The sequence below is a fragment of the Taudactylus pleione genome, unplaced genomic scaffold, assembly GCF_031769625.1.
Source record: "Taudactylus pleione unplaced genomic scaffold, aTauple2 ptg000934l, whole genome shotgun sequence".
Classification (NCBI taxonomy): Eukaryota; Metazoa; Chordata; class Amphibia; order Anura; family Myobatrachidae; genus Taudactylus; species Taudactylus pleione.
Window position 1 is genome coordinate 4,115,537 of NW_028285335.1, and position 13,516 is coordinate 4,129,052.

Here is a 13,516-nt window from a genome sequence, read left to right on the forward strand (position 1 = left end):
GGATACCTGCCTGATTTAAGATGCAGTCCTATTGGTGGATCCGGAAGGTCTTGGCCTGGCCCATCACCCTTGGAGGATATTGCCCAGTTCTGCAGAGATCTATAACCGCAGCTCCAATCCGCACAAACACTAGTGGCTCCCCCTCAGGATCTATCTTACTCTCTGGCTGGCATAGGGTACCACAGGAGATCCGGACCCTTTTCCAGGAGGAATATCCAGTTAATGTGTTGAGGTGCACATTAGGGGTTTTCCCCTGTCGAGGGAGCTCTGCAGAGGTGGACTGAAGCTGGTTCTTTGCACCAACCTGTGGCCCCCACGGTGTGAATGGTGACTTATTTATTAGGAGCTGCCGGGGAGATTCTACCTACTGTAAGGCCATTCCTGACTCTGTCCAAAGCTCTGCAGAAGGCAGTGGTAGAGGACACTGCTCTAAATAGAGCTAGGAGTGATGAGCTTACTCTCTGATTTAATATACAACATAGCCAGAATTGGCCAGTGGTTAGCTGGCTTTGTACTAATCTCTTCATTCTTTGGGATCAGTTCAGGAGGTGGCTGGCAGGCTGCATCACTGCTTGAAAGTATGCACGCTTATCTGTAGCCAACATCTATGCTGAATCACTACATGCACCCCTCCTCCTGAACAGTACCCCCAGACTAGCCAAAAATGTGAACACACTCTTATATCAGCGACTGAAAAAAATAGAAGTCCTGCCGTATTTGATGCTTACGAGTTATGACCTCCAAAATTTGAGTGTGTATTGGAGAGACGGAACATGGAATATTCATCCTTGAGGATACCACTAGAGTAGTCCTCCAATCACTGCTTCCAACTGAAGCACTCTAAAGGGAAGGCTGAGAGAGAATAATAGGTTTGTGGGACCAACAAAAAAGGACCAAAAGGTTCAATGTGGAAGGTTTTGGAAAAGTGGCTGGTGCAACAATTTGGTACAGTACAGATTCAATCACTTCCCAACTTGAGATGGAGAGCGCAGATTGTTGCCTGGAACCGCCTCCATGAGCCTGGGACAACGCTATTACGTTGCAGAGTGTCTGCGCTGTAAGGATGCTGTACCTAAATTAGGCAGGCAGCTGTGTCTGCCAAATTCTGGAGACCGCAATATGGCTGATTTCATGGATTTTTACATGGATGTACAAAAACATTGTCCCAATTCACACAGGACAAGAGGAGATTACTGGGACGTCATTGCCATACAGAAAGCGGCATCCGGCTAGACTGTGGGTTGTGGCTGATGGAAGGTCGCTTTTCTCTTTCCGTCTCTTGCTGGGGCTCCGTACAAGATGGGATAACAAATGCAGAGCAGGAACAGTGATATTTTGTTTTATCAGCTATTATCATGGATTCTGGCACCTTTTAAGATGTCATCTCTGGAAATTCTTCTCTAGTTAAGTATCGTTCTGTTAATGATGATGTAGTCCGTGAGGTTATATTGCACATGTATGTTCAAGGACTGTTAAGGGTACTATTCTGTTTATCCTTTTTTGCTTAATGTGAAGTATTTTACGCGCTAATGTATTTGAGAGGGCCTGCAGGTTGTAGTTCCCAATCCCCTTCCTTTGCACCACCCCCCCCCCCCCCACACACTATTTCCTTGTGTGTTTACGGCTTTGGTACATTTATGTGATGCATTTGGTTTCCAAAATCCGATGTTGCATCCATTCCTACAGCTGCGGCACACCTTGGGGGGCATTGCTCTTATACTGATTAATGTTCCATTGAAAACAGCCCCCCTATAATATGTACCACGGAAATGAATCTCAATGTTATATGCCCATGCACTGTCTCCAGCATCATTTGTCTTCTTGAGTCACTTTGGCAAAAGTGGGAAGAGAACCGTGATCAGTTATCAGATGAGGAGCGGGACTATATGTTTGGGAGATGCTGAAGTTGCTACCATCTGTGTTGGACTTTATATAGGGTATCACACACACCTGTCAGTTCGGGAGAAGCGCTGACCCCCACCTGCCCTAAATGTGGATGAATGGATGACGGGAAAGTTTTGGTTTGCTGTGGGAGCGCCCAAGGCAGCAATGGAGAATGTCCTTAGGATGGGTGTAGCTGCTCAATGTAAATGTTTTGCGTTGTCCCTAAATAATTTCTTAAATAAACCAGTGTCCCAATAGGCGATTACTCTATCACTGGCTAAAGATATAGCTGGAACATGGATGGCTGCAGAGCCCTGCTTTCCATTAGTGGGTGGCTGTAGGCTGCATGCGTTGTCTATACCATATACAAAAGTAGGAGTGGGTCAGGTCGATGTTGGCAAAATGCCATTATGCCATAGGGTATTTGGAGAGAAAGTGGGTGGAGATGTCTGAGTGCTTAGTCCTTTTAACCTTGTGCATACATGTTATCTGTTATATGGTCTATTGCTATGGACTGTGCTATTTACATAGTGATACAACATATAACTTGTGGTAATGTGGTTATGTTATTAGTAGCCATTATATTGTCATTTAAAAAGTTCATTTTTATTGGGACATTGGTGCTTGGGAGATTAGTACATACCTTAGTTCAGAGGTTCCCAAACGCGGTCCTCGAGGCTCCCCAGCAGTTCAGATTTTAGAGGTATGTATGGGTTGGGCACAGGTGACAATTTGATTTAACCACCTGTGCCCAACCATGGATATCTCTAAAATCTAAGCTGTTGGGGAGCCTTGAGGACTGCGTTTGGGAACCTCTGCCTTAGTTGATGTATGGTTTCCAAATGTTCTACACAGTGTGGGATAAATGTATATGTTATAACTTGACATGTCTGCTGCACAGACGATATCGCAGTCATGGGGCCTGATTCAGTGTGAGCACTTTGGGCTTCTGTGATCCACTTCTGTGTCCAAGGATGCATCCATCGGATCACCTGTGTGAACATCGGTCATCTGAACAACCCCTCAAGTTACTCTGGATGTGAAATTCACGCTTCTGGGGCTAGTGAAGCTGCGTCGGAAGACCAAGATACTGGCCTCTGCACGCCATAAAAACGGGGCCCACATGCCTCCGTTTTCTGGAATGCTGGACATTGCTGCCCCATCCCTGTCTCCAACCGGCTTGGTGGTCACTGCGACCATCGTCACGGTGTGCATGCACCAATTGCAAAGCATCAGAGCTATACGGAAACCATCGAGTTTGCATACAGCTCTATATCAGGCCCAATAGTCGTAGTTTAGTTTCCACTATTCCCAGCACAGTTTATACTGTGTATTCGCTGGCTGCTGTGCGTAGCACGAGCATTGCTTAGTACATACATAGTTCTTGTATATACAAGCCCTTAAGTGCCCTGATTATCTCTGCAGTTTTGGCATATTTAGTTGACAGAGAGAAAACCTGCCTGTCCTTATCGGTCTTACGTGGTGGTATTAGACGACCAGTATATTATATTACTGTAAAAATCAAGGCGATCTGTACAATGAGAATTGAACTGGTTTTTGGTGGGGGTTTTTTTTAGCGCTGCTTACACTGGTTACCATGGGTGTGAGATTGGTCGCTAAGCAATATACCGAAACTCTCAGCACCTCTTCAGCACACCCTAACACCACAACAATCCGCAAATGTACACAGAGAGCCTGCATCTGTTCTCCAGGCCCTGGATACCTCCTAGATATACACAAACATGCCGAAGCCTGTACTCTTCTCATTTGGAACAGAGCCGACTTGTGTCCTGAACATTGTTCCATCTGAGTTTTCACTGTTCTCTGATCAGTAGCGTTTCCTTACATTGCAGATGTATACTGTCCCAGATATGGATGACGACAGCGACTTCTAACAGAGCCCAGCTGCCATCTCTTATCTAACGGGAAATGACGTGTTTAAAAAAAAAAATGTTGGCTTACGGGGGGGGCAGGAGCTTCAATTTCTTACACTTTTTTGGACACTGGAAGATATCAGGACAAAATGTCAACCATTCTGCAATGATACATTGTCACAGCAACACCCTGTAAATCAAATAGGGTCAAACGTTTAATTTCCTTGTCGCTTTCTAGCGCATAGTGATGTTCCAGTTACTCATTAACTAGTATGTAACCAGGAGCTTGTAACCCAGTATTTCATTAATATTGGCACAAACTGAGCAGTGATCAAACAGCTTAGGTTCTGGCCTTTCCCCGGCCACGACAAACCAGTACACAGAGGGTGTATCACAGTAACGACATGTTTTTACATGAAGCTTTTTTTTTTTTTTTTTTTAACAACCTGCCTAATGAAACCAGAGGTTATCTCAAAATGTCTGTGTGGTGAGCAGGCAGGCCTAGATTCCTGTGGGCAAACCGGTTTCTAGATTTATAGTTCCAACGCAATATGTGCATCCTGCTGATTTTGAATGTGTTCCTATTTTCTTAGTGTGATTTATTAATAAAATACCCCCCCCCCCCCCCCCCTCCTCCACCATCTCCTCCTCGTGCCACTACCTTCTCTGGCTACAAATTTTGGTATTGTCCTATTGCAAGTATACGTAAATGTGCACATTTGCTGGGCTCGTGTCAGAGGTTACCAAAACCCAGGTGCCATATATAATTTATATATTGAAAAAGCCCAATGTTAAAGGTTTTTGTGGTAAGATTGGAGCCTAGATGTTACTTGCATTGATACGCAACACACCCAGGGGGAGATTTATTAAGCTCTGGAAAGTGATACATTGGAAAGTGATAAACTACCAGCCACTCGGCTCCTAACTGTCATGTTACAGGCTGACACTTAGGAGCTGGTCGGTTGGTAGGTTATCACTTTCCAGAGCTTAATACATCTGCCCCAATGTTGCTACAGGTCAGGTTTTAGCTCTAGAGAATTCATTTAAATGTTAATTGCTCTACTTTACATTATTAGAATTACATCCATAGACAGCCATTAGCTGTCCTTGAACGTGTATGTATAGGCAGACAGTGGCCACTGGTAAATTCTCGCCCTTGGTGTGTTGATCTGTGCATTGTGAATGGACCTCAGGATAATGATTAATAAATATGATCACCATAATGTGTGCTAGACAGACCCAATAACCCTTTCATGCCCAGTATAGATGTACGGTAGTGCTGTTTGCGTAATCTACGGAGCATCTGTAGATGATTGCCGCTGCAGTATAGCCCTGTGCTGCAAACACCCATATGTATACACCCTAACCGATCTGTCTGTGTACATTTCGGCTAAAGCCCAGGGAACGTTTTGTTTTCCTATAGCAGCGTCGGGGAGAAATGTGTCCCCTTTCTTTTGTGTCCCAGCCATCAATTCTATGCTAATTTACCAGGCCTGCTTTGCTACTCTTTAGGGCACGTGATGACAATGGTGGCTGAGTCATTGTGGGAGGTCTGCAGGCTGCACATATATAATGATAGATCAGTTTGCCCTCTTCCCCAACGTAATCCCAAATTCTCACCAAAACCAATACTATTGTTAAACAGCGCTTTGCGTTGAAGCAGTCAGTCTGTTTCTGGGAAGGGAAAAGCTGTGTGATTATTGAGTAAATGTGATATCTAATAGCTATAGATAGTACATATATGTAGAATGCTACTGCAAGTGTATTCTGAGCGTTTCAAAATCCAGGAATATACTGGGTTAGTAGACAAAGAGATGGAAACATCTGGGAATATGAGGAACATCAAGCACATTGCATTGAGAAAGGGTTTCCACACCAGAGTGGCTCACACACTAATTGCGCAAGTAACAAAGTCTGGACAGGATTCTGTATAAAAATTCTGGACTGCAATGCTTGCCTGTTATTACAGCTAGCATGGCTGCAGGGAAAGGCCTCCCTGACCTTTTAAAGGGATGATGTTTATTGGGGCATGTTTGGCAGGAGCCTCAGTGACCAAGACATCTCCGCCTGCTAATGTTTTATAAGCTACAGTGTCCAACCCTAAGGGGAACACTTAAAAATCCACGAAATGATACAGTGAGCGAATGTGCATACTCCAGTATTCGTGGTCCAATCCACTCAATCATTTGGTGCTAGGCCAGACAGGAGAGCAATTTTCCCTGGCAGCCGGTGTGACAAGCGGAACCCATGGTCTGGGTGCAGAGCACTAGCTGCCCATTGCACACCCCAGTGCACGTTTGTGATTTTGGTGACACAGGCAATGGGTCACTGAAGAAATGGGGTGTGATTTTTAGATTCTCTCCCATCCACTCCCATGTTCTTGACAAACTGTTTAGATTCTCTCCCATCCTCATTCTCTCCCATGTTCTTGACAAACGTTGGACAATAGCACCAACATAAAGACTTCAGGAGGCCTGTAATGCTGTAGGGTGCATGTTCCTTTCATGATTTATGTGACGTTGCCCTCCCCCCCCCCCCCCCCCCATTCCTCTAGAAAGCATTGACCTTGTCAGTTGGTGCTAAATGGTACGTAGTGATCCCTTTCACCCTACGTTGTGGCACGTATTTCCTGCTGGGAGAGGGGTCTTCCCAGTCCACAGAGCACATGGTGTTCCAATGGTTTGCTGAGCATGGCACCATACCCCACGTCTATTGTTCTTCTCGGTCTTTATGGTATATTCTGGAACATTACCTGAGATGTGTTTTCCACCATCAGCCAGGCTTATAATGCGTGACCTCCTTGTAGATGTACAGTGCTGGTAGGTGCAGATTTTGGTGGCCTCAATGCCACACAGCCAGGCCATTCTGGCTGCTAGCAGTGATCGAACACCTGAAGTGACACTATATTCGGGTTTCCATTTTTTATTTTTTTTTAGATGAATGTAGTTATTGTTGCCAGCTACTGAGGGCCACGCCAGCATTAATACTCAGAAATATTTATTACGAGCCCACAAGATGGTTCTTGTCTGAACCCCCTTGATGCAATATATAGAAGGGTAATATTAGGTTAATGATTTTGTAATGTTGTAAAAGAAAAAGTGATTCTTAGTATTTTCTACAAATATGTGGGAAAACTCTTTGATAATTCAAAGGACTTAAAATACTTCACATAACCCTCCTTTCCCCTCTCTTCATAGGTTTCCTCATGTCCGTGAAGTATCGCTCGTGGCTTTGCGGCTCCCCGCCCTCGGTGTGGTCAGTCGCTGCAATTCCGACCCCGTGATTCTCTCCGAGCTCAGTGCCGGACGTCATGAGCATTGTAATCCCTCTGGGAGTCACCACACCAGATACATCTTACTCAGACATGGCCGCCGGATCAGAGTAAGTCCACTTCTGTCCACTGCTGATGTAAAACGAATCATACCGGCCATCTTTTTTTTTATACCCTCGCTACGCTAGTGTTTCTTAGTCTGTGTGTATGAGAAGTGATTTCAGCTTCAAAGTTTAATTTGACTCGTCTAGCAGAAATTAGTGTCTCTTCTCTGTGTGTGTGTGTGTGTGCATATATAATTGTGTGAGATATATATATGAGTGTGTGTGTATATATATATCTATATCTCAGAGGAAATTTGAGGAAAAATTACTTCACAGAAAGGGTAGTGGATAAGTGGAACAGCCTCCCAACAGAGGAGGTTGAAGATAAGACGGTGGAACAATTTAAACACGCTTGGGATAAGCATAATACTGGCCATACACCTACACGACCAGCATTAGATCCGATTCATGTACGATTTCCCTAAGACCCCCCCGGAGCTCCCTGGCAGTCCTGGCAGCATGTTTGTTGTTTTTCTTAGCACAGGATCTGTCGTATGATCGATCCCGTGTCTCACAGGCTCATAAGGGAAACAGTCATTGAAATGACTTGAATTGCCGCACGATGGATCGCATGAACAAAATAAACGGCACGATCTGCACACGATACGATGGACAAGATGTGCTGCACATAAGATCCGATTATAGGAACTGCGGGAGCGCGCATCGCATCTGATCTTACTAAAATAATACACAATTTTCACAGGATCCAACTTGTGACTCAGCGAAAATCGGGCAATCGGCCCGAAATCGTGCAGGTGTATGGTCAGCTTAAGAATATCCGTGAGAGACATAAGGAGCAAATAGGGTTGCAGTTTCCAAAAGGGTAAATGAAAAGGGGCAGCCTAGACGGGCCAAGTGGTTCTTACCTGCCGTCAAATTCTATGTTTCTATATAATCTCAAACCCCTGAGTGGCCAGATGAGTGCCTGAAGCAGGTAGGACTGACCGCCGGGGCTGAGCATTGCCTTCCTCCGCATACAGACGGCTCCTGCTCCATCTTCACTGCGTACGCATCAAATTGCTCCACGCATTAGCGAGAGGCATGTGCCTGCACCGCCATAGGAATGCATTGTGTGATCGCAGTGTGTGCTGTAGCATATGCTGCTGCGGGTAATCACGTGGCGCGATGTGTGCGCACGTTTGCAGCACAATCGGCAAAGATGTAGCAGGGCACATCTGTAGAGCAGGTATAGGACATGCAGCGTCCCCTCTGGTGGGACTAGTAATTAACAATTCGAAGCAGGCAAGCACCATTTGTCAGTCTCGTGGTGTAAAGACAAAAATGGAAGAATAAAGCCACAGAGGGACGTGCATGTGTTGGTGATTGCTAAACTTCACGGTTCAACTCCTTCAGGGAATTTTGGCTAATCTCCATTCTGGCTGATTGTGTGCCAGAAGGACATTATATAGAGGGAACCACTGAAGTCTCTTTCACTGCAAATGTTTCCTTATATGGTGGGGAAGTGTTATCTTGCAGTAGTAGGTAATCTGCCAGAATGTGTGTGTGTGTTTTTTTTAATGTTCTAATGCATTGAGATTTTGTTTTTTAAACAAGGTTAGATCTAATAATTTCTAAGCATGAATCTTCCGCTGAGAGATATATGTTTCTCATTCCCCATAGGATAAAGGGCTGTGTCTGATCTTAATAAAATCTTGTGTTATTAGAGTGCCATCTACTGGTAGATAGTAGCATGTCCTCTTAACTTGACAAAAGTGGTATATTATTAGTACATATTCAAAATTTTGTAATGAAATGTACATGTCTTGTATTCCTGGGTATGGTATAAAAATTTATTCTCCATCTTTTGATTTAAAGGAAGAATTATTTTTGTTTTTTCCTAAGTCCGTCACATAAATTTGCTGTTAATTCTTTGATATCACAGCATTTGTTTAGAATGAGTCTTGTGATCAGCAGCCCCAAAAAATCTGCCTGGGCTTGTTTTCTTCCCTTCCTAGCCTACCTTGGGCCTTCAGTCTGTGCTACGATCTGTGAATTAAATGACTTGCAGCCAAAATATAACTTCCCTCATAGTCCTACTTAAGATATAATTTCTTTGGATAGCCCAGTCTTTGAGCAGGCAATTAGGAGACCACTCTATAAGTTAAGAAATGCGCTGACTGCCGTGTAGTTTTACTGACCTTTTGGCGTGATGTGACGACGGATCCAGTCAATGTGTGGTTACTGATATGTTTGTTTGTTACCTGTGCTGGTTGGTTATCCGTTTGATACATCTTTTTTTTTATTGCTTAGTCGAATACATTACTGCAAATTTCTAAATGTGATGTTAGACGTTTGTCGATGAGCCGCAGCTGAAGCATTGTGGGTACCGTCGTCATGTGATGAACAGTTTTACATAAATGCATGATGTAGTGCAATGCGGGAACCTAGGATGTTAGTGGTTTTTGCTTTCTCCCATAGCCCCGAATCAGTTGAAGCAAGTCCAGCAGTTAGTGGAAAGACCATCTATGCAACCCACAGTTACCCAGGCAGCCAGAGCCACGGATACCGGGGCCTGCCTTATGCAGTAAGTACAATGCTCTCCACTATCCTGGCCACAGCTCCGATTTAATGTAAAAGCTCCCATCTGTCTCAGGCATTTTCAGCCCAGGGAACGCCTGTGGTCTCTCCCTCAGCCCACCCGCTCCCTGTGGTCACCTGAAAGCACTTGTCTCTAGCTGTCCCTGGAGAATAAATGATTGCAAAAGGCCGTGTGCGTTTTAGGTTCAATCGGATTTTTAACTTCTAAAGATGCGCTTGGCTAGGGTCTGGGCACTTTCTGCGTTCAGCCTTCATATCCTGCTCATCATAGGGAGATTCACATCAGGAGATGAGTGTGTGCTGTTCAGGTGAGGCAGTGACCTGTCCACATGTGTGATTGTGTCAGTGAGGGCAAGTGTCATGAATTGGGGAAGGGGATGGAGGTAGATAGGCAGCACCAGAGCTTTTGGCGTATGAAGCATTAGCGTAGAGTAGTGATGTGAGGCTCCAGTCATACTGATGGAGGACAACTGTCCTGCCATTTACACATTTATGGTTTATGAAGTTCATACGTCCAACTTGAGTTCATGTTCCCCCAGTGTATAAGTGGGTGGGGTCAGCTCATCCTGTAGACCTTGAGGTCATCAGAATCCTCGCCTCATTACAAAGGGTTGCTGGAATCATGCATGTGGCAGGGACTTATTTACTGGCGGGATGTATGGAGGGCCGGTCTGCAGCTAACAGAGCCATGGTCCTGTTGTGAGGTAACCCGGAAGCCCCAGTGGAGGAATAGTATCCGGACCCCATCAAATGTAGCTTCATGCAGTGTCAAATAAGTTTTTATTTGAAGTTCGTATCAAATAGTTTACGATCAGTCTATGATAAGAAATTACTTCAGACAACCTGCTTCAGTAAAGCTTATTTTCCTCATTGGTTGCTATGTACAAACTATCTGCGTCTTCCTCTTGAACAGTGAACCAAATGCCTGTAGTGCCACCACCTAGGAACTAGTTTTTTGTCTATCCCTGACCACATAAAACACTGAGTAATACCATTATTGGCAGTCAGGGGCCAGAGCTTCATGTTTTATACAACCGCATCAGTGTTGCTGGGAGTGGAGCCTTTCTGTTTCTATTGATAGAAACTACTGGACTTTGCGTTGTGAGTGTGTGTGTATTTAAAATCCATTCCCCTTCCCTCCTTATAGGATCACAATTATGGAGCCCCTCCGCCACCCACACCACCTGCATCCCCACCTGTCCAGGCCATCATTCCCCGCGCAGAGCTCAATGGCATTCACTCCCCGGAGGAGGAGAACTCTGGGGATAGCGAGAGCTCCTCAGACGGAGAAGGGATCCCCAACTGGTGCCACTGCAGTAACTCCACGGATGGCTTTCTCATCAAATGCGAGAAATGCAGGTGGGTCCGCTTTCCCGACACCTCTGACGGCTTGGTGACATGGCACAGTGAACAAACGCGGTGCCTCTCCGCATATCGGTAAATGTTTAGGTTGCCCAATCTGTACTGTATAAACTGGTCATTTGTACATGCTTCTAATTTTTCACAGGGGTATGAACAGGGGTAAAGTTATCCAACTGAGTCGCCGGAAGCAAGACAACGTCTCCGGTATGTCTGCCATTATCATTTTCATTACTATTGCGATACGCTTGGGAAGATTGAGCTGCGTTTTTTCTGATGGACATATAGCATATGTGGTAGTGCAACAGGCACGTGGGCAGATTGGCTCCTGTTTTGCCAGCTTTACATTCACAAATATAAATACAGATATCTTGAATCCGCTCCCTGTTATATTTTGACATCATAGTCTTTTTAATCCGTATCGGCATCTAGCAATGCTAATACACATCATCTGTGCTCTGTACAGGAGGGGAGAGCAGTGCTACAGAGAGCTGGGATGAGGAGCTGTCTCCATCTACGGTGCTGTACACAGCCACCCAGCACACGCCGACCAGCATTACTCTCACTGTCAACAGAGTCCGGAGAAGTAAACCGAAAAAGAGGAAGAAAAGCACAGAAAAAGCTCGGAATACTCCAAAAACCAAAAAAGTAAAGGTAGAGAAATGCATTTATGTGCCTTGTGCATCACAAGTGATGGGTTAGGAGCCTCTATTCTCTCTTGACCGCCATTAGTGATGAGTTATGTGGCTCTATTATCCCTGGTCCACCATAAGTGATGGGTTAGGTGGCTCTGTTATCCCTTGTCCACCATAAGTGATGGGTTAGGTGGCTCTATTATCCCTTGTCCACCATAAATGATGGGTTAGGTGGCTTTATTATCCCTTGTCCACCATAAATGATGGGTTAGGTGGCTCTGTTATCCCTTGTCCACCATAAGTGATGGGTTAGGTGGCTCTATTATCCCTTGTCCACCATAAGTGGGTTAGGTGGCTCTATTATCCCTTGTCCACCATAAGTGATGGGTTAGGTGGCTTTATTATCCCTTGTCCACCATAAATGGTTTAATTGGAGATGATTTGAGTTTATGCTACAAGTAGTGAACAGTCTTCTGTGCAACATGTTTAGATGAATAACTCCTTTGAATCGATCTTTATGTTCAAGGTCACACTTTCGTTTTCCGATTTCAGTGTGTTGTAGGTGCATCGACTTGCGACCTTTCAGCGAAGACTCATTATGCGTAGGGCGCAGGCTATAATTTCCGCTAAGCCATATTTGTTGCTGTACCTGATAGCATTGATTTTGCCATAGACGTGTCACGGTGCTTGTGACAGAACATATACATTAGGATATTGAGCAAGCATTGTGCTACCAGAATCTTAGCCGTGTGCTTGCAAGCGTGATCGTTCTCTGATAAATGTTATATCTTTCCAGTAGTCTGATTGCTGTTTTTGTTGTTTGCACAGGCTTTTAGGGAAGGTTCCCGCAAGTCCTTACGCATGAAGGTGAGTTTGTCTCTACCCCTGACAAACCTTAAAGTGTATCAGTCACTTACACACAGCGGAGGCAGCCACGCTGTGGCCTTAAACAGTGATCACGAGAGAGAGCAGCCTATTGAACCTGTGTCCCTTATTCCTAGTGAACAGATAGATTTGTCTGGTGTGTTTAGGCAACAGTTACACTTTAAGCATTGGGTCACTGTATGAATGGCGGGCTATACACAAATATAATTAACTGTGGCTGTTGTGAGTATTTTGTGTCTTTGCTGACTTTTTTTTGCAACGTCGTGGCAGATAATGGTGCTCTTTTTCACATCCATATGTAAAATTTTGAGTCCTGTGTTGGAAACGAAATCCCGTTTTTAATCCCGGGATTAAAAATTAGTTATTCCTAGGATTAAATTGCAAACGCATTCATAGACAGGAGTATAAGCCAGCACCACCTCCTGCACGCTCCCACACAAACACGCGCGCACACACATGTATAGCCAGCACCTCGTAGTATGATGCGGTTGCTCTCAGTCACTGATTGCTAGGAGGACGCCAGACCCGTGACATCAGTGCTCTCCCAGCCAGTCACTGGAGAGCACCTGCATCATGGGGGTCTCCCACCTATACTATGAGCAGCTGGGAGATCCTGAGAGGACCGGAACCGAAAAGGTAAGTATTATCCAACTGCCCTCAGCCCAGTGTGTTTTGAATCCCGTAATACACGAGATTTAATGATCATGATCCTGGGTATTTTTGGGACTCAAAAACATCGGGGATTGGGAAAACTCGAATGGGTTTCCCTAGTCCTGTGCAACTTCAAGTTTAATGTTGAAGGCGTCCGTGTAGACCTCGCAGCGTCATAGCGACCAAATATAGCTATGGTCAGTGTTTGTGGCAGGCTTGGAGCGTACACTACCCTGCATTATCCATTTAAGTTGATGTAACTGCACAGTGAGCGCAGCTTAGAAGCTGCTATAAAGAAATAAAAATTACTAAAGC

At 44.9% G+C, this 13,516-nt stretch overlaps 1 protein-coding gene across 3 annotated transcripts in view; it reads left to right on the forward strand.

The window, feature by feature from the left end:
* SETD5 (SET domain containing 5) overlaps positions 1 to 13,516 on the forward strand; it is a 126,805-nt gene that overhangs the window by 64,166 nt on the left and 49,123 nt on the right. For 2 of the 3 annotated variants that reach the window (XM_088459774.1, XM_088459775.1), the window contains exons 3-8: positions 6,956 to 7,139; positions 9,552 to 9,657; positions 10,819 to 11,030; positions 11,179 to 11,237; positions 11,497 to 11,684; positions 12,494 to 12,532. In XM_088459774.1, the coding sequence (XP_088315900.1) occupies positions 7,069 to 7,139; positions 9,552 to 9,657; positions 10,819 to 11,030; positions 11,179 to 11,237; positions 11,497 to 11,684; positions 12,494 to 12,532 (675 nt within the window). In that variant the 5' untranslated portion in view covers positions 6,956 to 7,068. The remainder of the gene's footprint in view (positions 1 to 6,955; positions 7,140 to 9,551; positions 9,658 to 10,818; positions 11,031 to 11,178; positions 11,238 to 11,496; positions 11,685 to 12,493; positions 12,533 to 13,516) is intronic. The other variant, XM_088459776.1, reaches the window with a different exon arrangement.